Source organism: Paramormyrops kingsleyae, chromosome 25 (assembly GCF_048594095.1).
Source record: "Paramormyrops kingsleyae isolate MSU_618 chromosome 25, PKINGS_0.4, whole genome shotgun sequence".
NCBI classification, from domain to species: Eukaryota; Metazoa; Chordata; class Actinopteri; order Osteoglossiformes; family Mormyridae; genus Paramormyrops; species Paramormyrops kingsleyae.
This window is the reverse complement of record NC_132821.1, coordinates 4,732,089-4,757,799: the sequence shown is the minus strand read 5'-3', so window position 1 is coordinate 4,757,799 and position 25,711 is coordinate 4,732,089. Positions and strand designations below refer to the sequence as shown.

General features: G+C 44.6%; 1 protein-coding gene and 1 long non-coding RNA gene across 3 annotated transcripts; one reads left to right on the top strand and one right to left on the bottom strand.

The window, feature by feature from the left end:
• Positions 1-5,668: 5,668 nt before the first annotated feature.
• Positions 5,669-9,494, top strand: LOC111841234 (uncharacterized protein FAM241A-like). The gene is made up of 2 exons (XM_023806836.2): positions 5,669-5,897; positions 7,621-9,494. Exons 1-2 carry the CDS (start codon positions 5,778-5,780, stop codon positions 7,867-7,869), a joined length of 369 nt encoding a protein of 122 aa, XP_023662604.1. The 5' UTR covers positions 5,669-5,777; the 3' UTR covers positions 7,870-9,494.
• On the bottom strand, positions 8,742-25,573 carry LOC140582867 (uncharacterized). 2 transcript variants are annotated; one of them, XR_011985660.1, is made up of 5 exons: positions 25,496-25,573; positions 11,506-11,669; positions 10,703-10,732; positions 10,562-10,610; positions 8,742-8,823 (listed from the first exon to the last, which is right to left on the bottom strand). It is a non-coding gene; the product is annotated as an uncharacterized lncRNA (long non-coding RNA). The 2 variants fall into 2 exon arrangements; XR_011985661.1 differs by lacking the exon at positions 25,496-25,573 and adding an exon at positions 25,395-25,474.
• Between the last annotated feature and the right edge of the window lie 138 nt (positions 25,574-25,711).

Sequence of the window (25,711 nt, the reverse complement as noted above, 5' to 3'; positions counted from 1 at the left end):
CAGACAACATTGTATAATTCGGACGTGACAAACTGTTAAATAAGCTAGACGCAAGGAACAAAAGCGCTAACTTAGGCTAATGGTGCATTCCATTTGCCCTCGAAACTCGGATTCCGAGTTCAGAATCCAAGATGGCTGCGCCCTTTATCAACAGAAGGGAAAGTTGTAGTTTTATCCTGTTTAAGCAAATCGGATCCCGAGGCAAATGGAATGCAGCATAACTTGGCGAGGTATAATTTTACACTATATTGTCGGCTAACATAAAGCTCAACTTACCGCAATGCCCACGTTATGCGTCCTCTTCACTCTTTTAAGCGCATGGCTTGACTCTTCCTGCGGTCTTTGCTCGCCGAACTTGCGCTCAAGCGCATCAAGACGCTGGATAGCCTCTTCGAGAAGAGCAGTTTGTGCAGCCTGCTTCTTCTGCAAAGCCTCAAGCTGACGAGACAAAGCGTTCTGACCGGAGATCAGCTGCTTCATCAAGTCATTCATACTCAGTGGACTTGATGCTGGTTGCTGACCCTTAGTCACAGGAGTAGAAAAGCTTAGGTTTCTTTTGCACGCCATCACAAGTAGTACTTCGTACTTCCACCAAGTCGCAATTCAGAAGAATAACTTCCGTACACGATGCTGATAATTTAAGTTGTTTTTTTCGCGCAATTGAAAGGACACAGTAATGTCATTGGTTGCACCCGCCTTACGTCACCGACGTAATGCACGGAACTGTTTTTGAGTGGACGCTTTACAAATACAACCCTCCCCATTCGAGGCTTTCCACGACACCCCGCCCACCCCAGTCAATGAATTGTTTGTATTTATTCTGGGGGAAAATATCATACTGGACATGTTGCCTGTCATCATGGAAGGGCGCTTGAGATCGTCTGTGGATCTGTTGAGAAGAAAGAGAGCCCGGCGATTTTGTGAACACTGCAATGAAATTGTTTCACATGCCAATTTTTATCGTCAGTTATGAATGTTTGACTCAATTCGCAAATAATATTCAGATATATAGTCTGTTCATATGGATGGCCTAAGGATGTTTAAGTCACAGCTAACCCAAAATTTCATTCAAAACTTCATTTATTCAGTAATTTGCTCTTTTTGTAAGATTCAGAATGTAGTTAACTTGTTTTTATAGCATATAAAAACTTGTAACTTTAAACTTGTAATTATTTTAACCTAGGATATAGCTGCTGATATGATCTTGAACATTTGATAATGTAGAACAAAACTATATAAAAATCAAGAGTACTAAGGAGCACAATAAAGTTAAGAAGAGCAGAATCTTGTTACGTTTAGGTGATAAACTGTTTCTATCTTCAATTGCTAATGCGGGTGTTTACCAGATGATTTAAGTGAAAGCCTGTTAACAGTAACCTACGATGAACATTGGCATGCATGACAATACATATTACCATGGGTTTGTGATTGTAATGGTATTCTGATCTTTGGGTGCTTAGGTTGATTATCTTGTAAACACAAATAATCATTTTTATGCAGAGAACTTTGGCAGCCAAGAAGAAGGAAATCTAAGCATGCCTGAGGAAGACATACATTTTAATGAAAATCCAGACTCACCAGAAGGACCATGGGTTTCTGATGGTATGTATATACTGTATAATAAAGTGTTATTACATATTACATTACATTAATTTTGTTTCTGTGCTTACAAATAATGTTTATCTCTTTGTCATTTTATCAGAAGACAGTGATGAGCTCAGGCTTTACCTGGAGCCCAGTGAAACAGAGTCTTCAGATGATGACAGTGACAATGAAGAGGCTATCTTTACGGATGAGCAGGACAATGAAGATTTCGATTTTGCAAAAGATGATAAGACAGATAAAACCAATAGTGATGACTCCAGGCTGTTACTAATAAAGGTCATTGCATTCATGCTTTTAACCTGGCAAGCTGTATTCAACATATCAGACAATGCCATCACTGCATTGCTGCTGTGCCTCAGACATTTCATGTGGCTCATTGGAAATACTCTCACTGCTGATTTACTTAGCAGTTTTGCTGATATGATTCCCAAGACTTTACATTCACTTAGGAAATTGAACAATATTAACAGAGACAACTTCTGCAAGTATGCTGTCTGTCCCAAGTGTAAGATCACTTATACTACGGGACCATTGAATGCTTGAATCTGATTGGCTGACGAACGTTCTGAGGTGTGCAATTATTTTCAGGGAAACGCACGGCGAACGTAGTTCCAGGCAGCTCTCTTGACCGCATTACAGTTCCATATCACTTCGCATAGTTAACTGTAATAACAGAAATTAGCATACAGTACCTATATATACAGCACACAGGACTAACAAAAACAACAACATGACAGACGATTTTCCGAAAGTAAATTTTAATATTTACGGTGAATAGGAAACTTTCAACAACTGGGCTGCAGCAGTATTAGACAGTCCAGATGAAAAACAACATAAACGGAAGCGGACATCAAAGGCAGCCGGCAACAACAAAAGACATAAAACGATCAGCGAAGAACAGCTAGACATACTCGAGGGAGAAAAACACGAAGAAAACACCAAAAAAACAACAGCTAATGACGTTTTGGAACTATGCGGAAGAAATAATCCTACTCACAATAGCGATTTAAGTAGAAAAACCGGACGATTCCCTTGAAATGTATCATCTGATCGATGTCTTGAGGTGTGGCAACCGTAGTATAAGCGGAATAATTGACTCCGGACCGTTGAATTATTAGAAAAATAATGCACGACGCTTTGCGTCGTGGCCGCATCACCACCTCGGGTGTGCATTATTTTTCTAATAATTCAACGGCCCGTCGTCAATTATTCCTTACATATACACTTGCTGAGTGTTATCATATCGCCAGGAATGGTTCAGCTACAAGTAAAACATGTGGATATATTCCATTTCACAAGCATCCACACAAGACATTTGCGCTGAGAAAGAGATGTGGCTCTCTCTTAATGACCAGAGTTAAACGTTTCAATAGCACCGAAAGTCTTTACCCCAAACAAACCTATTGTTATAAGAAAGTAATTCAGTCTTTGGAAACTTTGATTAGAAGACCTGGATTTTTGGAAAAGTGTGAGAAGTGGAGACAAAGAAAAATTCCCAACTCTGTAATGGCAGATGTATATGATGGACAGATTTGGACAGACTTTCAATATGTTAATGGACAGCCATTTCTAGCAGAGCCAAACAATTTTGCTCTCAAGATGAATGTTGATTGGTATCAACCCTTCAAGAATTCCCCATATTCAGTAGGGGTTATATATCTGGCCATTTTGAACTTGCCACGAGAAGATCATTTTAAGGAGGAGAACATAATTTTAGTTGGAGTTATACCAGGACCTACAGAACCAAAAAACAACATCAACACTTATCTTGAACCTTTGGTGGATGAACTTCGTGAGCTGTGGGATGGAGTTCCCATATTTGATTCTTCATTTTTGGGGTGCCAAGTCTACAGAGCAGCTCTTCTGTGCCTTTCATCAGACATTCCAGCTTCACACAAGTGTGGTGGCTTTGTGGGCCATGGAGCTTTAAGAGGTGAGTTTTCTGCTATTGTGCCATAATATCTGTTGTTTTAAAATTTAAAAGTACATCTGAGTTTAAGAGACATCATCCATTTATTGTTGTATTTGTGTTGTGTAGGATGTAACAAATGCCTGAAAACATTCAAGAAAACATCCTTTGGGGGAGAAACAGACTTCTCTGGTTTTGAACGATCATCCTGGGTCAAGGCAAAGACTTGCTCTAAAGTTAAGAATCTTGGAGTAACTCTGTCAGTTAACAGTTGCAGAACTGAAAGGTCTGCTTGTGTTTTGGCTAAATGGTGTGCTGGTAACTCCAGCTTTGAGGAACCAGTCCTAGATCCAAATGCAGATTTCTGCCCTGGAATTATTGAAAGGTTTCTGATAGTTACTTTAAAATCTAAAGCATGTACGTTTCAGCATATTGTTGCAAAGGTAACATGGTTGCACCCTCACCCAGACAGACATTTCTTTGGGAGTCCTGTGGAAGTTTGGAGTTTGCAGGGCACACCTACTGATGCTGCTGTAGCATTTCTCCCTGTGGAGCGTATTGCACGCAGATGTGTACTCAGTACTTCAACTGTGCAGTTAAGTCACACTACAGAGAAGGTCTCGGTCGTAATTCCACTATGCACAGTGGTTGAGATTTAGGCCAATGTACTCACAAATGCTTCTTTGTTTATACTGTTATTGTGCATTTTCATATTTTTTTGTCATTTTCTGTAAATGTAAACCTTCACAATAAAACTTTTTCATGATATTCTGAAACAACGTTTGTTGCATTCCTCTTGACTACTATAATCCTCGAAGTGTCAGACACATGTATAACAGTAATTTTCACACATTAAAAAAGGTAATCATGTCTATTGAATTTAAATTATTTTGAATGATGTGCACATTTTCTCAAAAACACAAATGAAGCTATCCTAATATTAAACGTGTGGAGTAAACACAATTGTACAGACAGGGTGTTTTATCCAGTTTTTATGTAAAATATTGAAGTATCTGCTGTCCCATGGCTAATCCCCCCACCCGGCTATGATAACAAAGACAACACCTCTACTTGATAGTCATTAACATATGAAAGGCTCTTACACCTCACAGCCATCACACCTCATTGCTAGCTGTGAGGGTTCCTTGAAACTTCCACCGATTCCTGTATACATCCACATACGTAAGGTATCTGGTTGTTTCACGAGATTTCCTTTTGCATGCTACCTTTCCAAGCACTCTACCTCATACATCTGGCAAACGCAGAGTTTAGCGGGGATTTCCCATACCATATTTGTCCGGATACAGCTCTTTTCATGCAGTGTCTGAAGTACTGATTTCTAGATATTTCTAGTGTACGGACAGCATGCAGGATACTTCAGCCACAGAAGCTAGTAGAAAGATGGGCATTCAGATATGAATATAATGAATTCAAAATGTCTTCTGCACTTGTCACATAATGCATCAATTGCACACACCACTGCAAGAACTGCCTCACACTGTGTACTTTATACCTGCACTGTTCGTTCATTGCTTAGAATTGTATATGTAATATACAATCAAACTCAGCCTCAGAGCCTCTATCTATCCATCTATCTATCTATCTATCTATCTATCTATTGTATTGTATGTTTACTTTATGTTCCATGTAAGGCATTTTAAGGTCTCAGATAAACACTATTTCATTTCACTGTACACCTGCATATTTTGCAGTGACAATAAAGGAGGAGACAGATCGCCCTGGCAACCGCCCCAGGGCTGTCTTCTCCACCAGTAGTTTCACAGTGTCTCCTGGGATGCTGGTTGGGATCTCTGACATGTCTGGGTTATTACACACCACAGTTCTATGAGGAAATAGAGGAAAAGATATCCAAAAGAGAAAGCGTCCATCCAACCATCTTCAGTAACTGCTTATCCAGAAAAGGCCTGCAGTGAGCTGAGAATGTATATATCCCCAGAAACACAGGACACATGGCAAGGGACACGCTGGATCACAGGACACACACGCACACACACACACACACACTGAGTATCTTTATCTTTGTAGGGACTCTATATTAATTTCTATGGGCATAAGACTAACAACAATGACAACAAATGTGTGAATTTCCACTCCGCCCCCTATGACGCATCGGCAGGCATTGCAACAGAAATAACCACGTTGCGCCTGTGCGGGGCAGGAAGTAATGCTGTCTACGCAACTGATAAAAAACAGCACTTTACCCTTGAAACAAAAACATGTATAACACGACGATCTGATAAGCATGTCAGCTGTCAACCTAGCGGTGAAAGAGCGGCGAGCGTCGCATTTTAAACGGGGGAGCGGACTGAACGCGCAGTCCTCGCATTACACGGTGAAAAACTCTCCGGATCAATCTGAGCAGGTATGCGGTCTGAACGCTGATCTGCTAATATAAGAATTGATTTGTTACATTATGATATCATTATAAGTTAATGAATCAGAGTGTTTTCACTAGGCGCACTCAGTGGTGCTTGGCTGGATTACTTAGATCTAATGGAGTGAAGTACCTATATGGAGTCGTACTGCAGTGTCTGGGATCGCATATGTGGGCGTCAAGCGCTTTATAAACGAGCTAAAGGGGCATTTTTTAAGACGGTGTGTTGAGCTGGGGTGCCACCAGTGATCGAGGTAGCCAACTGCTCTGCCGCCCTCTGATTAATTCTTGCAACACAGCTTTTTCGCGTTTTTTTCTATATATTTTTTTACGGATCGGCCTATTTCTTGTCCGATATTTACCTTCGATATAATCAATTGATTACTACTCATTAATTAACTAAAATGTCATGCAGATTTCTGATTAATTTCGAAAGACCACTGGAATTATACATATAGACAACTTTCTTTGCAAGTGTGACTTAAAGCACAATCACAAATAAACCGCTGTTCTTCTATATGTTTATTTGAATAGAGAAACACAGACTGTGTCCTGCGCTGTATCTATATATACTGTAGGTATATCTATATAATGTGTCACCAGTGTTTCAATTAGTAAATTAGTAACTTAATTAGAGGTTGCAGCTCAAGATATCGATACATTTATTAATTTATACAAAATATATTTAATAGGCGTTTCTTCCCACTCTCCAACCCAAAGCAAAGGAATAATAAAAAATACTTTTTTCCTTCACTGCGCTAATTTTTTATTTTTCTCCGATAATCAGCTCTTGAGAAAACAGTAAGATCTAAAAGAAAACTCGATTGGCTTGTTAATGATCCTGCACAATATCAAATATAATAGAAATCTAATTCAAATCTCAACTCTGTGTTAAAGAACTCCTAATTTTATTGTTCTTATGGACAGGATAATTTCTTTTAAGTTGATTAATTCCTATTCTTTTGTTCCTTATTTCTCTTGGGGGTTAAGAGAGACAGGTCCGAATTCAGTAATCTCCAAAGAAGAAGGTGATTAATTTCTGGTGATACAAAGAAAAGACTGTTTTGAGCAGTAAAATTTCCCCTGGTAATCTAGGTTCAGTACTTTCCCTCTAGGTACGTCAGCAGGACCTTACTTGGGACTTTACCATTCAGTTCAAGAGTTATTTAACTCTGATTATTTAATGAATTATTTAACAATTGCTCTACTTTCCTGTAGTGTTAAGGATTAAAGTCTGATTTCCAAGATCAAAGCATTTGAACTCTTTTGCCAAAATACGCTGTAGTGTTTAAATTAGTTTGGCGGGCACTTTAAAGTAAATTGAGGGTCAGAGAGAATCATCTGCCTAAGGACAGCCTTGCGTAACATTCGTAGTTTTAAGAGATAGTGAAAAATTATTCTGCAGTATGTGTACCTATAAATTCTACACTAAATTGGTCTGAGAACTCAGATTTTCCATCTTATTACAGAAAAAACATTCTAAAATAATGGCAGGTGATAGAGATACATGCAAAAATTCCAAATAGAGTAATGAAAGTAAGGAAGTATCTATGTTTTTCTGTTTGTGTGTGTGTGTGTGTATGTGCATGTGTGTGTGTGTGTGTGTGCCAATACCCTCAGGGATTTGCAGTAAACTCTATGCACAGGCTCCAGTGTACAAAATGAGCCCTTATGAATGCAGCCTGAGACAAAACAAAATGTTCTGACCCAGGCAGATGTGAGATGGAGCCAGGAGATGCGTCAGCTGGCACCGCTGGATGACTGCGAGCGGCTGGGGACGCTGTTCGGACAGGTGAACAAGTGCCTGAGGGGGGTGGGCTTCACCCAGCTGTACTTCGGGGACAAGATCGTGGAGCCCGTGGTGGTGGTCCTCTTCTGGGTGATGCTGTGGTTCCTCGGCATCCAGGCTCTGGGCCTGGTTGGAGCTCTGTGCATCGTCATCATCTACATCCAGAAGTGATGCCTCTTTGGCTGGTGGGCTGTGCTCCTTCCATCAGCCGTGGGTTCTTCACACTACCTGGCCTTCAGCAAACCAGTGGACGCAGAAAAAGTGCCTTGCATGGAATTTTATACGACACATTTTTGCACAGCGTTTGGTAGCAGTGATTTTTTTCTTTTTCTAGTCATTCAGAGCTTTTATTTATTTTTAACATATTGTTACATCTTGGTCAAGGGTCAAGGAGTAAACAGGGAGGACAACAGGGAACAGGGAGGGAGAAAGGAGAAGGGGACGGAAAAAGAACTGACTGACAGAATAGTTATAGTTAAGATCAAATATATTTCAAGTATATTCTGATATAGTGAGATAAATGTGAAACACCAGGGTGGCCTTCAGTGCCAAAGGCTAAAATAATAAACAAAACAAGGGAACTACCTACGTGAGCGCCAGTTAAGACTTCCGTAAACAGAAAAGAAAACAAAAGACAATCGCTACCCTCATTAACCACAAAACAGAGGCAAACGATTCACATGCAGAAAATAAGGGGCAGCCACTCCCTACAACCCTTACGCAGAAATATATAAAGATTATTTACAAAGAATACACAGGGCAACCGAGTCCAAATCGAAATGCAAAAAGGGGAGTCATTAGCCAAACACTGGGATAGAAAGACGGGTAAACATCACAAACGCGGAATAACCAAAGTCAAGTTGAAATCCGAAACAGGAATCACCGAGAGCAAAAACAAGATCGTTACACACAGGAAATCAAATACAAGAATTGCAAGGAACAAAGGGTAGAGGCAGCAAAAGCTGTTAAATGGGTTTGCGGGGCTTGTTTTACAGTCCTAGCAGATGAGAGGCGGGAAACAGTAACGAGGAGATGAAACCAGTTTGTCCAATTTTGGCACTGCATTTGGAGGGAGAGATGGAAAACCTGGAAGGGGCTCGGCTGGACGGCGGAATCGAACAGGATCTAAAGAGAAATGGAGAGACATACACACTCACAAACCTGTATATGGATGCAACTATGTATTTTTGTATGATTGAAAATTTACAGAAATGACTGATGATGAAACTACATTGTAGGAAGTTCTCTGCTGGGTGAATGAAACCTTAGAGACCTCATCACTCATCACTCAGTTAACTTTTCAAGAGTCTGCTAAGAATTATGACTCTAACGTTTTTCAGTATGCAACAGATTGTCAACCCAGATACAATTTACATGTCTGCAAGTCTCAATTTAGACTCAGGTTAACACTTTACTGTGGTAATCCTTACCAAGCTTTGTTTACTATATGCGTCACACTTTAATTTCTCTTTAATCTTTAAATGCCATAGAGTTGAGTTGTTGTGGGCTCTTTGTGATTCTTCATGAGAGCTTTGCATGCAACGCTGGCATGAAAGTGAAACCTCTTTAGTGGTTTCATAGCTGAAGGGAAGGCTTAACTGAAAACGGCCGTTTGTACTTCTGCTGCCTCAGTGGATGAATCATCATATGTCCCAGATCTAGATGAGCTAATGGGCCAGCTCCATTTTATCAGTGTGTTTGCTTGTACAGATTTGTTTTACACCACTGTGATTTTATTTCAGAAGTGTCACAGCCCATGGTTATGAATACAAGGGCATTTTGACTTTTCACTTGTACCTTTGGCTGTGAGTTTTATGACATCTACTCATCTCCTCTTTGGAGATGTTCAAACTCACTTTTGCCTTTTTAACATCATGTCTCACTTTTGCAACCTTCTGTGTCTGTAAATGTGCATGGTGCCTCAAAAAGATTGTGGAATTTAATGTCTTACTCAGGACCCTGTATTGGATAAGCGACTAGAAGAATGTTCAGTCCTCTGAGGGGAACATGGTGGCTTAGGTAGTTAACATTGTAGCTTCACATCTGCAGGGTTAAATGTCTCCACCTCCTTGTATGGAGTTTGCATGTTATCCCTGTGTATGCATGACTTTCCTTCCGCAATCCAAAAACATGCACAGTGAATTGGTGTCTGTAAATGGACATGTGTATGTGCGCCTGGAGGTGGATTTGCATCCAGACTGGATAATTATCTCTATTTAAGTCATTATTTTTTTTACTTCAGTGCTCCATTTTAGCTTAAGATTCTCTTAGAATTGTTCTTAAGCAGATTCAGAACATGAAAAAGGCGATAAATTGAAAAGAATACAAACTGAAATCTAATTTTAATAAATAAATCATATAAAATATATATTTTTGTTGTGGGGCGTAACACTAGAAAACACCAATAGCACGTTTTGTTAGTCATTTTTTTTCTGTGACTACCTCACTAGGGATCCAGATTTTACCAGGGAATGGATTTGACTAGAGCTGGGCAATATGCCCTAAAAATATCATCACAGTTTTTTCAGAGATTTTAATAATATCAGTATTTCCCACGATATTCTAAAATTCATACATAGAAAGCAGTAACATATGACAGGTGGTTTTGAGTTTTTCTGATTTTGATGTCCAAATTGTTTTACTAATAATTATAGAGGATCTGACAGGTAAATTATGCCAACAGACTCATATCTTGATAGAATTTGTGTAAAAATAGTGCACTATGACTGTCAATTATGCAAGAAAACAAGTATTTAGGCTATATCACGATATGATATTCGAACTGGCGACAATATGAATGGTCATAATCATGATACGATATTTTACCGAGGACACCCAGCCCTAGTCCAGGCTGTTCCTTTACCTCGGGGTCCTTTATTTTCGTGGATTGGCTCCAAGTTCACCCAAGCTTTCTATTGGATAAGTGGTTTGAAAGATGAATGAATGATCAGCATCTTATTCAGGTATAAGAGATCTTACCAGTTAAAGAAAAAGGATTCAGAACCTTGCTGCTTTAGGATGTCTTTTTGTCACCCTTGAACATAAAATGGTACAATAAAATTACAACACCAGAAAGTTATAATGAAATTAATTTCTCAGTAAAAATTATGCTGAATAAATTATTAACAGAAATGCACATAAGTATATTTGAGTTGTTTGTTTAGTCAACGATGCATAAGAAGAAACTAGTGCAGAGTCAGGTAAGAGCTTTATACCAAGGTGGAGTGGAACTATAATATCGTCGTCTTTCATGCTTTTAATTTAAAAGCACTATATAAATGTAATGTTTGTTCATTCAATGTGAATGGCTTCAGTTACAGCATGAGGCTGGGTCCAGCAGTTTTAAATACCTCACATATTACTGAAGTTTAGCTAATTAAGAATTTTAAGAACCGTTTCAATATAGTCACACAAATGGAATCATTTCAAATTGGCATAGCATAGGGTTCTTCAAATCTCGCCCTCAAGTCAATTGTGCCGAATTTATACAGATTACTTGGTTTTGGGCGTCACAATTTATCTCTCAATATTTTAGGCTTATAAAATTGTGGACATAAGTAAACGTCTGTAAAGTGCCAAAAATCCAGTGTCCGTTATCTAAAGCCCTACAGTGACATACAGTATGTTGTTCTTCAAAATAAACTTATATGACACTGTCAATTTGATTTTTCTAGAGGAAAATTAATTCCATAGATTAATCGAACCATTGGTAAAATAGATGATAAATTAAAATTATACCGGCGTTATGATATGGAACAGTTCTAGCGCAAGGTACTGAATTTCTGCTGTGAAATAAATATACATTACCTTGTTTAGCAAATTTTATAAAAGCAACATGCAACTGACAAAGTAGGATCAGACAGTCATGGGGAAGGACTCAGCGGTGAAATCACTCTGCCAGCCGTGGAATTGGGACCAGCAGCTTCATGACACGGGCACAGAGTGCAAACCCACAGAGTGACACATCACCCCTGGAAATAACATAAAGTGAAAAAGCATACCATTAACACATATGGCTAATATTTAAATCAAAGAAGAGAAAACATCTATCACATTTATAACTAAGTTTATTCACTTAGTGGGTTGATTCTCCCATACTTGTAAGTCAAAAATGCCCATATCTGTGTGTTTTTGTCACTATAAGTGTATTCTCCCATCGACTTAAATCTGGGAGTTACGCACACTTAAAGGTACACACTTTAGATGGAGAAACACCAAAATATGAGCCTGTAAATAACCCTTAAGTTTCATTTGAAGTTCATTCTTTCAAAGTTTTGCCATTGACTTCTTATTGCATTTTTCACTATGTGCTCTGGAGGGCTGTATTATGTCAGGAGCCTCTACATGGCCAAATGCAATATCGCAGTACTCAGAAAGTCAAACATGCAACAAAACAAAACTTTTAACATTTATTATACGTTTAGAAGTAAATTTTACAATCCAAAACAATTGTGAAAACTATAGAATTATATAGCACAATAGTATGCAATATTACCCTTAGGCTAAATTGAAGTGACTGTTTCAGGAAAATGGTAAAGGGGTCTGGAGTCTGAGGCCTCTCAGCCACGCTTGAGGTAGTCTGACATGTCTTGACCTTTTTAAATGTTTCACCTATCTAAAAAACATTCATCCCAAAGTGCTGCAAAGTGCTTTTATCCACTACAAACGCAGTGCAAATAATCGGAGTCCACTTAGAATTTGTTTGAACCAACTCTGAACATACACATTTTTCAAAAACATATTTTCAGAGGTGCTGAGAATTTGCTCTGAAGCTTATAGACATAGGGGTTGGCTACACATAGGTGAATGAGACATTCTGAAATTTTATGTGTTTTAATTACTAAAGTATTAGAGCTTTGGAGTCACACTATATTAAATCAGTGGGCTACACAATGAAAACTGATGAGATAGGTGTCATCACAACCGTAATAGTTTGCATACTGTCAATGGCCCATCAGTCTGGAATGTCACTGTAACTGGCCCCCATGCCCATCACTTTGGAAAACCTATTAGTGCATGACCGGGGCAATATATGAATGGGCTAATAGTTCTGTATCTAAATGACATAGCCATGTCCTATGAAGTGTGCATTGATCAGTAGCCTCTGAGGGACAATGCACATCTTTTGGATTGCCAGGTTATCTATGTCTATAATAGTTATTATTACATTTTGTCCATATTATATGCCATTGAGCCAATACATGAATTGTCAGGGTCAGCCCCCACTGTGGTCCTTTCGTGCCCCTTCCCCGTTTGACCAGCAGGTGGTGCTGGTCATTCCGTCCTTCACGTCAGTCCTTGTTCTCCCCTGTCTCCTGTCTGGTCTCGTGGCTTAATGTATTTAGCATGTGCTGTCTGTTTGCCCCTCGGTCCATGAGTTCCCTCTTGTCTTGTGTTCGAATCCCACCTCCTCTGTTTTTGTATTTAGCTCCCTGGTGTTTTTCTTTATGCTTAATTATTCCTGGTGTTTGCTTTGTTATTGGTTTTGGTTTTGTTTCTTGTTCCCCTGCCTTTGTTATTGCCTTTGTACCTTATGTGTGTTGATGTATGCTTCCTTGGTTAGTGTTTAGTTTCCCTGATTTAGTAGTGTCTTTGAGTTAATTGGTTTCACCTGTGTCCTGTTTACCTAGTCTTTGTTAATCAGCCTCACCTGCCCTGTGTTAGTCATTACCCCGTGTATATTAGTTCCTGCCTTTGTTCTGTTCCCGGCTGGTTCATCGTGTCTAAACTCTTGTTCATCGCGTCGTGTCTGGTTTTCCTTTGAGTGTAGTTTACCTAGTTTGTTAGTTTTCCTTGTGTGTATTTAGTCTAGTTAATTCCTCCCTGTTTTAGTTTTGACCCCTCGTGGTCCTTTGTTTTTGGTTAGTCGTTTGTAGTGTTTATCTGTTTTCTTTAATAAACCCCTTTTCTGTTTCCTGGAGCCGCAAGTGTGTCGTCCACCCTTCTTTTGTGCCTGTGATGCCTCGTTCCCGCACCCGAGCCACCCGGAAACATGACAGAATGAACCAGCCAAAAAGACGATCCCCAGGCTCCAAGACGCCTGCCCCACCTGACGGACAAGTCACTGCCCAGACCTGGGAGGAGGAGATCAGCACCCTTCGGGACGTCTGGGTGCGACTGTCCCAGACCCCGACGCTCCTCCAGTCGCCCTGGTTATGCCGTGCCCTGACCGAGGCCGGCAACCAGCTGCTCCAGCTCTCTCCAGCATCTCCGGAGGAGGAGGTGCGAAGGCTGGAGAGGGTCTTCTGGGACCTGGTGGACCTGGCCGGGTCGCCTAAGGAACCCGAACCAGGTTGCCCAGGGGAAGCCACGGCCGCTTCCGTCGCTCAGCCCGAGCCCTGCCCAGGGGAGGCCTCCGCCGCCTCCGCCGCTCTGCCCGAGCCCTGCCCAGGGGAGGCCTCCGCCGCCTCCGCCGCTCTGCCCGAGCCCTGCCCAGGGGAGGCCTCCGCCGCCTCCGCCGCTCTGCCCGAGCCCTGCCCAGGGGAGGCCTCCGCCGCTCTGCCCGAGCCCTGCCCAGGGGAGGCCTCCGCCGCTCTGCCCGAGCCCTGCCCAGGGGAGGCCTCCGCCGCTCTGCCCGAGCCCTGCCCAGGGGAGGCCTCCGCCGCTCTGCCCGAGCCCTGCCCAGGGGAGGCCTCCGCCGCTCTGCCCGAGCCCTGCCCAGGGGAGGCCTCCGCCGCTCTGCCCGAGCCCTGCCCAGGGGAGGCCTCCGCCGCTCTGCCCGAGCCCTGCCCAGGGGAGGCCGCAGCCGCTCTGCCCGAGCCCTGCCCAGGGGAGGCCGCAGCCGCTCTGCCCGAGCCCTGCCCAGGGGAGGCCGCAGCCGCTCTGCCCGAGCCCTGCCCAGGGGAGGCCGCAGCCGCTCTGCCCGAGCCCTGCCCAGGGGAGGCCGCAGCCGCTCTGCCCGAGCCCTGCCCAGGGGAGGCCGCAGCCGCTCTGCCCGAGCCCTGCCCAGGGGAGGCCGCAGCCGCTCTGCCCGAGCCCTGCCCAGGGGAGGCCGCAGCCGCTCTGCCCGAGCCCTGCCCAGGGGAGGCCGCAGCCGCTCTGCCCGAGCCCTGCCCAGGGGAGGCCGCAGCCGCTCTGCCCGAGCCCTGCCCAGGGGAGGCCGCAGCCGCTCTGCCCGAGCCCTGCCCAGGGGAGGCCGCAGCCGCTCTGCCCGAGCCCTGCCCAGGGGAGGCCGCAGCCGCTCTGCCCGAGCCCTGCCCAGGGGAGGCCGCAGCCGCTCTGCCCGAGCCCTGCCCAGGGGAGGCCGCAGCCGCTCTGCCCGAGCCCTGCCCAGGGGAGGCCGCAGCCGCTCTGCCCGAGCCCTGCCCAGGGGAGGCCGCAGCCGCTCTGCCCGCGCCCGGCCCAGGGGAGGCCGCAGCCGCTCTGCCCGCGCCCGGCCCACAGGGGGCCGCCGCCTCTGCTTTTGCTCTGCCCGCGCCCGGCCCACAGGGGGCCGCCGCCTCTGCTTTTGCTCTGCCCGCGTCCGGCCCACAGGGGGCTGTCGCCCTTGCGATGCCCCGGCCGCCCGTGCCCGGTCCACAGGGGGCCACTTTCGTCTCTGCTCTGCCCGCCTCCGGCCCACAGGGGGCCGCTTTCGTCTCTGCTCTGCCCGCCTCCGGCCCACAGGGGGCCGCCGCTTCTGCGACGTCCCAGCCGCTTGCGCCCAGTTCGCAGGGAGCCGCCGCTTCTGCGACGCCCCGGCCGCCCGCGCCCGGCCTACAGGAGGTCGCCGCTTCTGCGACGCCCCGGCCGCCCGCGCCCGGCCTACAGGGGGCTGTCGTCTCTGCGACGCTCCGGCCGCCCGCGCCCGGCCCACAGGGGGCTGCTTTCGTCTCTGCTCTGCCTGCGCCCGGCCCACAGGGGGCCGCCGCTTCTGCTCTGCCTGCGCCCGGCCCACAGGGGGCCAGGCCTTTTGACTTTGCTCCTGCATCTCCGCCCAAGACCGTCCTGGCCCCAAGCCCCAAGATCCGGACGCCTACCTCCACCCAAGCGGACCTTTCCTGGCGCTGGTGGAGGCCCAGCAGAGGGTCAGGCCGGTTCTCTGTCTCCCGAAAGGGGAGACGGGGACACACTAGGCGGTCCAACCGCCTAGACGCAATCCCTTCCTCGTCACCCTCAAGTCCCAGGTCCTGTCCCAGTCCTGCAGTCATCCCATCACCCTCCAGTCCTTCACTCCCTCCTTTGTCACTTTCCGGTTCCTATCCTACAGACCCCTCTTCATTAATTCCCAGTCCTGCAGTCCCTTCCTTGTCACCCTCTGGTCCTAGAACTCCGGTCCCATCCTTGTCGCCCTCCTATCAGCCACCTACCCCACATCCTACCCAACAGTTCCCTTTTCTGTTTCCCGGTCAGCTGCCCCAACAAGTCCCGTTTCTGCCCTTCCCTTCCGGTCCCTCTGCCCCGTTTCGGTCCCAGTCCCATGTCCCTGGTCCTGTCCCTTCTGGTTCCCCTGCATTTTGTTTTCCTCCTCGTGCCCCGGGTTTTGTTCCTCCGCCTCCGTGTCCGTTCCCAGGTCCTTTTGTTTTTGGTTCCCATGCTCTGTCCCCTGCTGTGTTTCCCCGTCTGGTCTTCCTGTCTCAGCTCCTGGTGTCTGCTCTGTCTATTTTCGTGCCCTTCCTGTCTGAGTTTTTGGTTCTGTCTGTCCGGTTCCTTGGTTGTCATTCGTCTGTTCCCTGTCCTGCTCTGCGTCTGAGTCCTGTCTGCCTGTTCTCTGTGGCCCTGGCAGTGCCCCGGCGCGCGTTAGGTGGGGGGTACTGTCAGGGTCAGCCCCCACTGTGGTCCTTTCGTGCCCCTTCCCCGTTTGACCAGCAGGTGGTGCTGGTCATTCCGTCCTTCACGTCAGTCCTTGTTCTCCCCTGTCTCCTGTCTGGTCTCGTGGCTTAATGTATTTAGCATGTGCTGTCTGTTTGCCCCTCGGTCCATGAGTTCCCTCTTGTCTTGTGTTCGAATCCCACCTCCTCTGTTTTTGTATTTAGCTCCCTGGTGTTTTTCTTTATGCTTAATTATTCCTGGTGTTTGCTTTGTTATTGGTTTTGGTTTTGTTTCTTGTTCCCCTGCCTTTGTTATTGCCTTTGTACCTTCCGTGTGTTGATGTATGCTTCCTTGGTTAGTGTTTAGTTTCCCTGATTTAGTAGTGTCTTTGAGTTAATTGGTTTCACCTGTGTCCTGTTTACCTAGTCTTTGTTAATCAGCCTCACCTGCCCTGTGTTAGTCATTACCCCGTGTATATTAGTTCCTGCCTTTGTTCTGTTCCCGGCTGGTTCATCGTGTCTAAACTCTTGTTCATCGCGTCGTGTCTGGTTTTCCTTTGAGTGTAGTTTACCTAGTTTGTTAGTTTTCCTTGTGTGTATTTAGTCTAGTTAATTCCTCCCTGTTTTAGTTTTGACCCCTCGTGGTCCTTTGTTTTTGGTTAGTCGTTTGTAGTGTTTATCTGTTTTCTTTAATAAACCCCTTTTCTGTTTCCTGGAGCCGCAACTGGGTCGTCCACCCTTCTTTTGTGCCTGTGATGCCTCGTTCCCGCACCCGAGCCACCCGGAAACATGACATGAATGGGTTAATAGCTCTAAAACCAAATCAGACAGACATGTCCTGTAAAGTGTGCTTTGATTAGTAGCCTCTGGGGGACAATGCACACGCCTTACATTTTCAGATTAACTTTGTCTATAATGGTTAATAATTATTACATTTGTGTACCTTACAGCCCAGCATCAGATCTTGTGTATCTCTGTTACATACCATAGGAGTGTGTTTATTTGTGTGCAGCGCCTTCACAGGCTACAATAAAAAGCCCAAAAAGGTCTGGCTGAAGAACGTGCACTCTCAGCCTCATGCACGCTCAGCCACATGCACGCTCAGCCGCTGACATCAGGTGCACGCTCAGCCACAACAGGAAGTGCAACCGAGGAATCGTTTCCTAATAGCTAAGTTAGTGCTAATAAAGTATAAACGGTACGTTCTCGAGTTACAGTCTTTCCAATTATGAACGATTTGAAATATTTTTAATCATGTTAACATGTGCATATTTATGTTTGGCTGGCCTTTGTTGGTTATTAGCATCGTGGCCGTGGTAGCGTAGCGAGAGCACTGATGTTCAGATCACACAGTGAGTGTCTTCCCTTATTCTATATAATCAATGTTACATACATACAAACACTCATATGTTTAGCGCGGCATCCACATATCATATGTGTTTACAAAGTGCGTTTTAATAAGTTTACATGTGTTTACATGTGGGAGAAGTATTTTAAGGCTTAAACTATTCTTAATCTATGATCTACACTCACCTAAATGATTATTAGGAACACCTGTTCAATTTCTCATTAATGCAATTATCTAATCAACCAATCACATGGCAGTTGCTTCAATGCATTTAGGGGTGTGGTCCTGGTCAAGACAATCTCCTGAACTCCAAACTGAATGTCAGAATGGGAAAGAAAGGTGATTTAAGCAATTTTGAGCGTGGCATGGTTGTTGGTGCCAGACGGGCCGGCCTGAGTATTTCACAATCTGCTCAGTTACTGGGATTTTCACGCACAACCATTTCTAGGGTTTACAAAGAATGGTGTGCAAAGGGTAAAACATCCAGTATGCGGCAGTCCTGTGGGCGAAAATGCCTTGTTGATGCTAGAGGTCAGAGGAGAATGGGCCGACTGATTCAAGCTGATAGAAGAGCAACTTTGACTGAAATAACCACTCGTTACAACCGAGGTATGCAGCAAAGCATTTGTGAAGCCACAACACGCACATCCTTGAGGCGGATGGGCAACAACAGCAGAAGACCCCACCGGGTACCACTCATCTCCACTACAAATAGGAAAAAGAGACTACAATATGCACGAGCTCACCAAAATTGGACAGTTGAAGACTGGAGAAATGTTGCCTGGTCTGATGAGTCTCGATTTCTGTTGAGACATTCAAATGGTAGAGTCAGAATTTGGCGTAAAAAGAATGAGAACATGGATCCATCATGCCTTGTTATGACTGTGCAGGCTGGTGGTGGTGGTGTAATGGTGTGGGGGATGTTTTCTTGGCACACTTTAGGTCCCTTAGTGCCAATTGGGCATCATTTAAATGCCACTGCCTACCTGAGCATTGTTTCTGACCATGTCCATCCCTTTATGACCACCATGTACCCATCCTCTGATGGCTACTTCCAGCAGGATAATGCACCATGTCACAAAGCTCGAATCATTTCAAATTGGTTTCTTGAACATGACAATGAGTTCACTGTACTAAAAAGGCCCCCACAGTCACCAGATCTCAACCCAATAGGATGTGGTGGAACGGGAGCTTCGTGCCCTGGATGTGCATCCCACAAATCTCCATCAACTGCAAGATGCTATACTATGAATATGGGCCAACATTTCTAAAGAATGCTGTATATACACTCATCTAAAGGATTATTAGGAACACCATACTAATACGGTGTTTGACCCCCTTTCACCTACAGAACTGCCTTAATTCTATGTGGCATTGATTCAACAAGGTGCTGAAAGCATTCTTTAGAAATGTTGGCCTTGTTACCACTGTGGTAACAAGGCATGATGGATCCATGTTCTCATTCTGTTTACGCCAAATTCTGACTCTACCATTTAAATGTCTCAACAGAAATCGAGACTCATCAGACCAGGCAACATTTTTCCAGTCTTCAACTGTCCAATTTTGGTGAGCTCGTGCAAATTGTAGCCTCTTTTTCCTATTTGTAGTGGAGATGAGTGGTACCCGGTGGGGTCTTCTGCTGTTGTAGCCCATCCGCCTCAAGGTTGTGCGTGTTGTGGCTTCACAAATGCTTTGCTGCATACCTCGGTTGTAACGAGTGGTTATTTCAGTCAAAGTTGCTCTTCTATCAGCTTGAATCAGTCGGCCCATTCTCCTCTGACATCTAGCATCAACAAGGCATTTTCGCCCACAGGACTGCCGCATACTGGATGTTTTTCCCTTTGCACACTATTCTTTGTAAACCCTAGAAAGGGTTGTGCGTGAAAATCCCAGTAACTGAGCAGATTGTGAAATACTCAGACCGGCCCGTCTGGCACCAACAACCATGCCACGCTCAAAATTGCTTAAATCACCTTTCTTTCCCATTCTGACATTCAGTTTGGAGTTGTTGGGTTGAAATTGTATATATATTATCACTCACGTGTATTCTGAAGAATGCATAACTGTATATATTATCACTCACGTGTATTCTGAAGAATGCATGACTTGTTCCATGTAGCAACTGTGTAAATGCTTAACAGTAATTTTCCATCACGTGCAGCAGACGAGCCCACCTCTGACACGTTCTGTTGTTCCTGTTTCCACTCCCACATTCCCATTGCTTCCATCCTGTAGAGTTGTCAAATGTTGATAGCCCCTTAAGGTTTGCAGGTTGGCATAAGGGGCGGGGAGTTCAGTACGCAGGTGCAAGGTGCACGACAGTAGGACACGGAAAATGTAAAAAGGGAAAATTGGACAATAAAAACTAGACGTGTGGTTGTACAATCAGGTCCTGTGTTACATCAAGTTTTTGACACAATCTACATGGTGTCAGAAGTGTCTCAACATGGCTCAGGGTCTCCGCCGCATTGATCCGCTGATTTTCGATGAGCATGTAGCCGACAACTGGAGCAAATTTGAAAAAGAATGGCGCATATATTGCAACGCTGGCTTGTCGGACAAGTCGAAAAAGGTGCAGGCATATGCGTTGCTAAATTTAGCCGGTCCTGACGCGGTGGAAAAATCAGAGTCTTTCACATTTGGTGAGGAGGAGGACAGAGAAGATCCCGATGTATTACTGCAGAAGTTTGCCGAACTGTGCCTGCCCACAAAGAATATAATCATGGACAGACACGTCTTCAACACCACAAATCAAAAGCCTGGTGAGTCCATACAGTCCTATGTTTCTACACTTAAAATACTCGCAAAAAAATGTGACTTCGGAACTTTAAACGACGAGCTGATTCGCGACCGCATCGTCTGTGGGATTGAAAGTGATAGTGTGCGGAAACAACTGCTTCGTGAAAAAAAACTCACCCTGGACTCAGCGGTTAACATATGTTTATTACATGAGCACTCAGAGAAAAGCACGAAAGAACTGAAACACGAAGCTGAAGTGTGTGCTGTGCAAGATCGCTGTATCAATTGCAACAGACACCACGCCCCTGATAAACTTAAGTGTTTTGCCTTCAACAAACAGTGCAACAGCTGTGGAAAATGGAACCACTTTGCTAAGTGCTGCAGATCGGCACCATCATTTAAAGCAGCACCGCAGTACCAAACTCGTGATTACCATCCCAGGCGAACTACAGCGCAATCCAGAGGATCCCAGTCAAGCCGAATCAATACACTGGATACAACCCTGAATGCCCTCGAGGACACTTTTTACTGTGAGGCATTGGATGATATTTCTCAAAGAGGCGAAATATTCACTACACTCCATCTGAAGCATGGATCTGGCCAATTGAAACTGAAAGTGGACACAGGTGCAAAATGCAACGTCATATCTGCTCAACAGTTGCACCTTGTTGCACCCTCGGCGCCCATAAACACTGACGAAAAAGTGAATCTCATTGCATATGGTGGGCAAACTATCAACACGGAAGGCACCACGACATTAGACTGTGAACAAGGGCAGTTCAAATTCCATGTTGTAAATCGCAGTGTGAGACCACTGCTTGGATTGCAGGACAGCATAGCAATGGGCCTAATACAGCTGGGACCACATGTGCATGCAGTGCACAGCCAAGAGCCAGAGGTACAGGAATTTAGTGACTTGTTCGACACCACGGCAATTGGTAAACTGCCTGTTGTTTATCACATGCGATTGGATGACTCAGTGACACCCACTGTATGTGCACCCAAGAAAGTACCCCTTGCAATGAAGGAGAAAGTCATGGCGGAGCTCGACAGAATGACTAAATTGGGTGTCATCACCCCTGAAACTGATGCTACAGAATGGGTGTCTGCCATGGTTGCTGCAAAAAAGAAAGATGGCTCTGTAAGAATATGTATAGATCCAGTATACCTCAACAAAGCCCTCATGAGGCCACATCATCCGTTAAAAACTTTTGAACAGGTCATTGCTGATATGCCCGGGGCCAAGATTTTCAGCGTTCTCGATGCAAAATGTGGATTTTGGCAAATCCCTTTAGATGAGGAATCATCGAAGCTGACCACATTCATGACGCCCTTTGGCAGGTATAGGTTCTTGCGCATGCCTTACGGGATCTCCACCGGCAGTGAAGTATTCCAACGGATCATGGAACATCTCTTTGACAGACAACCATGTCAAATTGTGGTAGATGACATCCTGGTTTGGGGGCGTACACTTCAAGAACATGACGAGAGACTAAAACAGGTACTCAAAAGAATCCGTGCATGTAATATGACATTAAACCCTGACAAGTGTAAATTTCGTGTCACCTCCGTACCGTATGTGGGCCATCTCCTGACTGCTGGTGGCATCAAACCTGACCCTGACAAGACTGCAGCTGTCCGCGAAATGCCAAAACCTGAGGATAAACAGGCCTTGCAACGGTTTCTCGGCATGACAAACTATCTGTCAAAGTTCATCCCACACTATAGTGACATCACTGGTCCCCTACGTGGACTGTTAAAGCAAGACACGGAATGGTCATGGCACGAGTTGCAGGATTCCACCTTCCAAACTTTAAAGGATGCTGTATCCACTCCCCCGGTTCTTCAATACTTTGATGTTACCAAACCCGTTGTCCTTTCAGCTGATGCATCCCAACATGGATTGGGTGCCGTGTGTCTTCAGCAAGATGCCCCTGTTGCTTTTGCCTCACGTGCTTTAACACCCACCGAATCTCGATATGCCCAAATCGAGAAAGAAATGTTGGCGTTAGTGTTTGCAACACAGAAGTTTCATGACTTCATCTATGGCAGACCCGTCACTGTGGAAACTGATCACCAACCTCTCATCACAATCCTCAAAAAGCCATTGCACACTGCCTCTGCACGGCTTCAAAGCATGATGCTCAAACTTCAACGTTACAGCCTCAATGTGATTTACAGACGGGGGAAGGAACTCTTTGTTGCTGATGCTCTATCACGTGCTCATCTCCCGTCCACTGAGCCCCCTCTTACTGATGATTTGCTGGAAGTGATGACGCTGCAGGTCATCTCATCACAACGGACAGAAGAACTCAGATCTGTCGTTAAATCTGATCCTACATGCCAAAGACTTGTTGGCATGATAATGCATGGTTGGCCGAGCTCCTATAAGGAGCTATCACATGTTCTCCGCCCATTCTTTGCTATGAGAGAAGAATTTGTGTTTGTGAATGGACTGATTTTTCGTGGACAGAGACTTTTCATACCTTCATCTTTACAAAGTTACTATGTGACTCAGCTACATCAAGGTCATCCAGGCTTGGCCGCCACACAACGCAGGGCAAAAGAAACTATGTACTGGCCTACAATGTATGGGGATATAGAGAGAGCACTTTCTCGTTGTGCTCCTTGCAATGCCCTCAAGTCCCATCATCCAAGAGAACCCATGCGTCCGCACGAGGTTCCCGACCTTCCCTGGATGTTCACTGCTGCCGACATATTTGAATGGCATGGGAAAATGCACCTGGTCCTGGTGGACTCGTTTTCGGGTTGGTTCGAGCTTGACCATTTACCTGACATGAGGAGTGTCACCGTCATTGCAAAGCTAAAGAGACACTTTGCAGTTCATGGTACCCCCCAAACGCTCATGACAGACAATGCACGACAGTTTGTCTGTAGTGACTTTTCTGATTTTTCACGTGCATGGGATTTTAAGCACATTCGGAGTAGCCCTTGCTACCCGCAGTCAAATGGCCTTGCAGAATGTGCAGTGCGATCTGCCAAACACCTGCTGGAGAAGTGTTACAGAGAGCACGGTGACATACAGGCGGCCTTACTCCATTTGCGTAATCTTTCACGTTCTGACCTGCCATCTCCTGCCCAGCTCCTCTTCTCCAGACGCACGAGAACTTTTCTTCCAGAGGTGACCGACAGACTGAGGCCCTCCGTGTGCCGTGATGTCAAGGCTGTGTTAACCAGGAGGAGACAGGAGAGCAAGGCATACTATGACCGCAAAGCCCACACCCTTCCACCCTTACAACGGGGACAGACAGTAAGGATGCAGACAGCTCAGGGTTTCGACAAAATGGCGGTCGTTCAGGGCATGGCCCAACAGCCCAACAGCTATGTGATAACATCGCAGGGCAGGCAGTACACAAGAAATCGACGTCACCTTCTCCATGTTCAAGAGCCTGCACCTGTGGAAGAGGCAGAGAATCTTTATAGCCCCCTTTCAACAGTTTCACCTCCTACAACTCCCCTGTCATCTGCAGTGTCGCCATATCAGAGTGAAGCACCCACCCCTGGTGCTGGCACTCAGACTGTCCAACCTATAGTGACTCGTTCTGGGAGAGTTAGTCGCCCTAGCCTGCGATATCAGGATTATGTAACTGGTTAAGGACACTTTCTTTGACACATATTTATGTTCCATTACGTTACATATCATGCTTTCCTCATCCTACAGTTCATTTTGATGTTATGTGTTGAATTCCTATTGGTTAGCTTTAACTTAAGGGAAGGGATGTAGAGTTGTCAAATGTTGATAGCCCCTTAAGGTTTGCAGGTTGGCATAAGGGGCGGGGAGTTCAGTACGCAGGTGCAAGGTGCACGACAGTAGGACACGGAAAATGTAAAAAGGGAAAATTGGACAATAAAAACTAGACGTGTGGTTGTACAATCAGGTCCTGTGTTACATCAAGTTTTTGACACAATCTACACATCCCATTCCAAATGTTGTTCACACCCACAATGTAACCTGATCAGTATGTTTACCTTATAGTATAAATAAACTCTGTCGAGGGGCCACACCTTTGTAGCTCACACTGTGGTGTGGTTACCCTTGCAGCAAGTAAAACAGCGCGTGTCTCATACTCTGTGGGCCGGCAGCCGGGGGGGGCTGATCACTCTCCCCGACAGGAGTTCAGGAGATTGTCTTGACCAGGACCACACCCCTAAATGCATTGAAGCAACTGCCATGTGATTGGTTGATTAGATAATTGCATTAATGAGAAATTCAACAGGTGTTCCTAATAATCCTTTAGGTGAGTGTATATGTGGTATAATATTTTCAGATGAATTGCTATGCATTGTTATGTATGTAGACATGTATGTATGCGAGCAGATGGCTGAGAGTGCATGTTCTGCAGCCAGATCATTCTCAAAAAAGCCACTTAGTTTTTTTTAGTTTTGTTTTTACTACTGCAATGCTTCGGTTTGCTAAATGCCGCAGTGGAATACTTCACAAAATATATTCATATTTTACTGCTGAACTGGGGCACATTTCCCAAAAGCACCTATTAGCAACTTAGATTTTGTGGTTCTAAGTGTATAAGTCGCTAATGTAATTAGCAACTATGTTTTTGGAAAACGTACCCCTGTTGCATCATTTATGTGTATTATGCAAATGTTTTTAGTGCAACATTTAAAATGTTAAGTAAAATCTTATTTCCAGCAAATCAATACTATTTTAAGCTGTTTTACAACATGTATTTTGAGAAACGTGTTAAATAAAATGGTTTCTTTGTAGTCTTATACTGGCTAAAACACTAAAAGAACAACCTAGTTACCAACAGTTTGCATATATTTATAAAGACCAGTTTTTAAAGTAGCGATCAAAATTAGAAGACAAGTGACATTTTGAAATGTATAAAATTGCTGCTTACCCGACTTTACAGTTATCCATGAACTGAAGCGATGTATTTTTACCGCATTTCCTCACTGAAAACTCTCACATCACCAATTTTTTTATGAAAAAAAAACTCACGGCGAAATTTCTGTTTTATACTGCAGGTGACAAAGCCAACTCCAGAGGGTTAACTTACAAAGCACTTTATGGCCTTGCACTAGAATATCTTGGAGATCCATTAGTCTCTTACAACCCTCTTCACCTGCTTCAGTGTTAATGAGCAGGATATCTATTAGGACCTAGTTCTCTTAAAGAGTTCCGCAGCTGTGGAATGGTCTCCCAGCAAATGTGCGG

Bases quoted from the DNA above. Each gene is read 5' to 3' on its own strand.
- LOC111841234 (XM_023806836.2), top strand. From the start codon at position 5,778: ATGTCAGCTGTCAACCTAGCGGTGAAAGAGCGGCGAGCGTCGCATTTT. The intron at 5,898-7,620 runs GTATGCGGTCTG...GTTCTGACCCAG, and splicing joins CTCCGGATCAATCTGAGCAG to GCAGATGTGAGATGGAGCCA.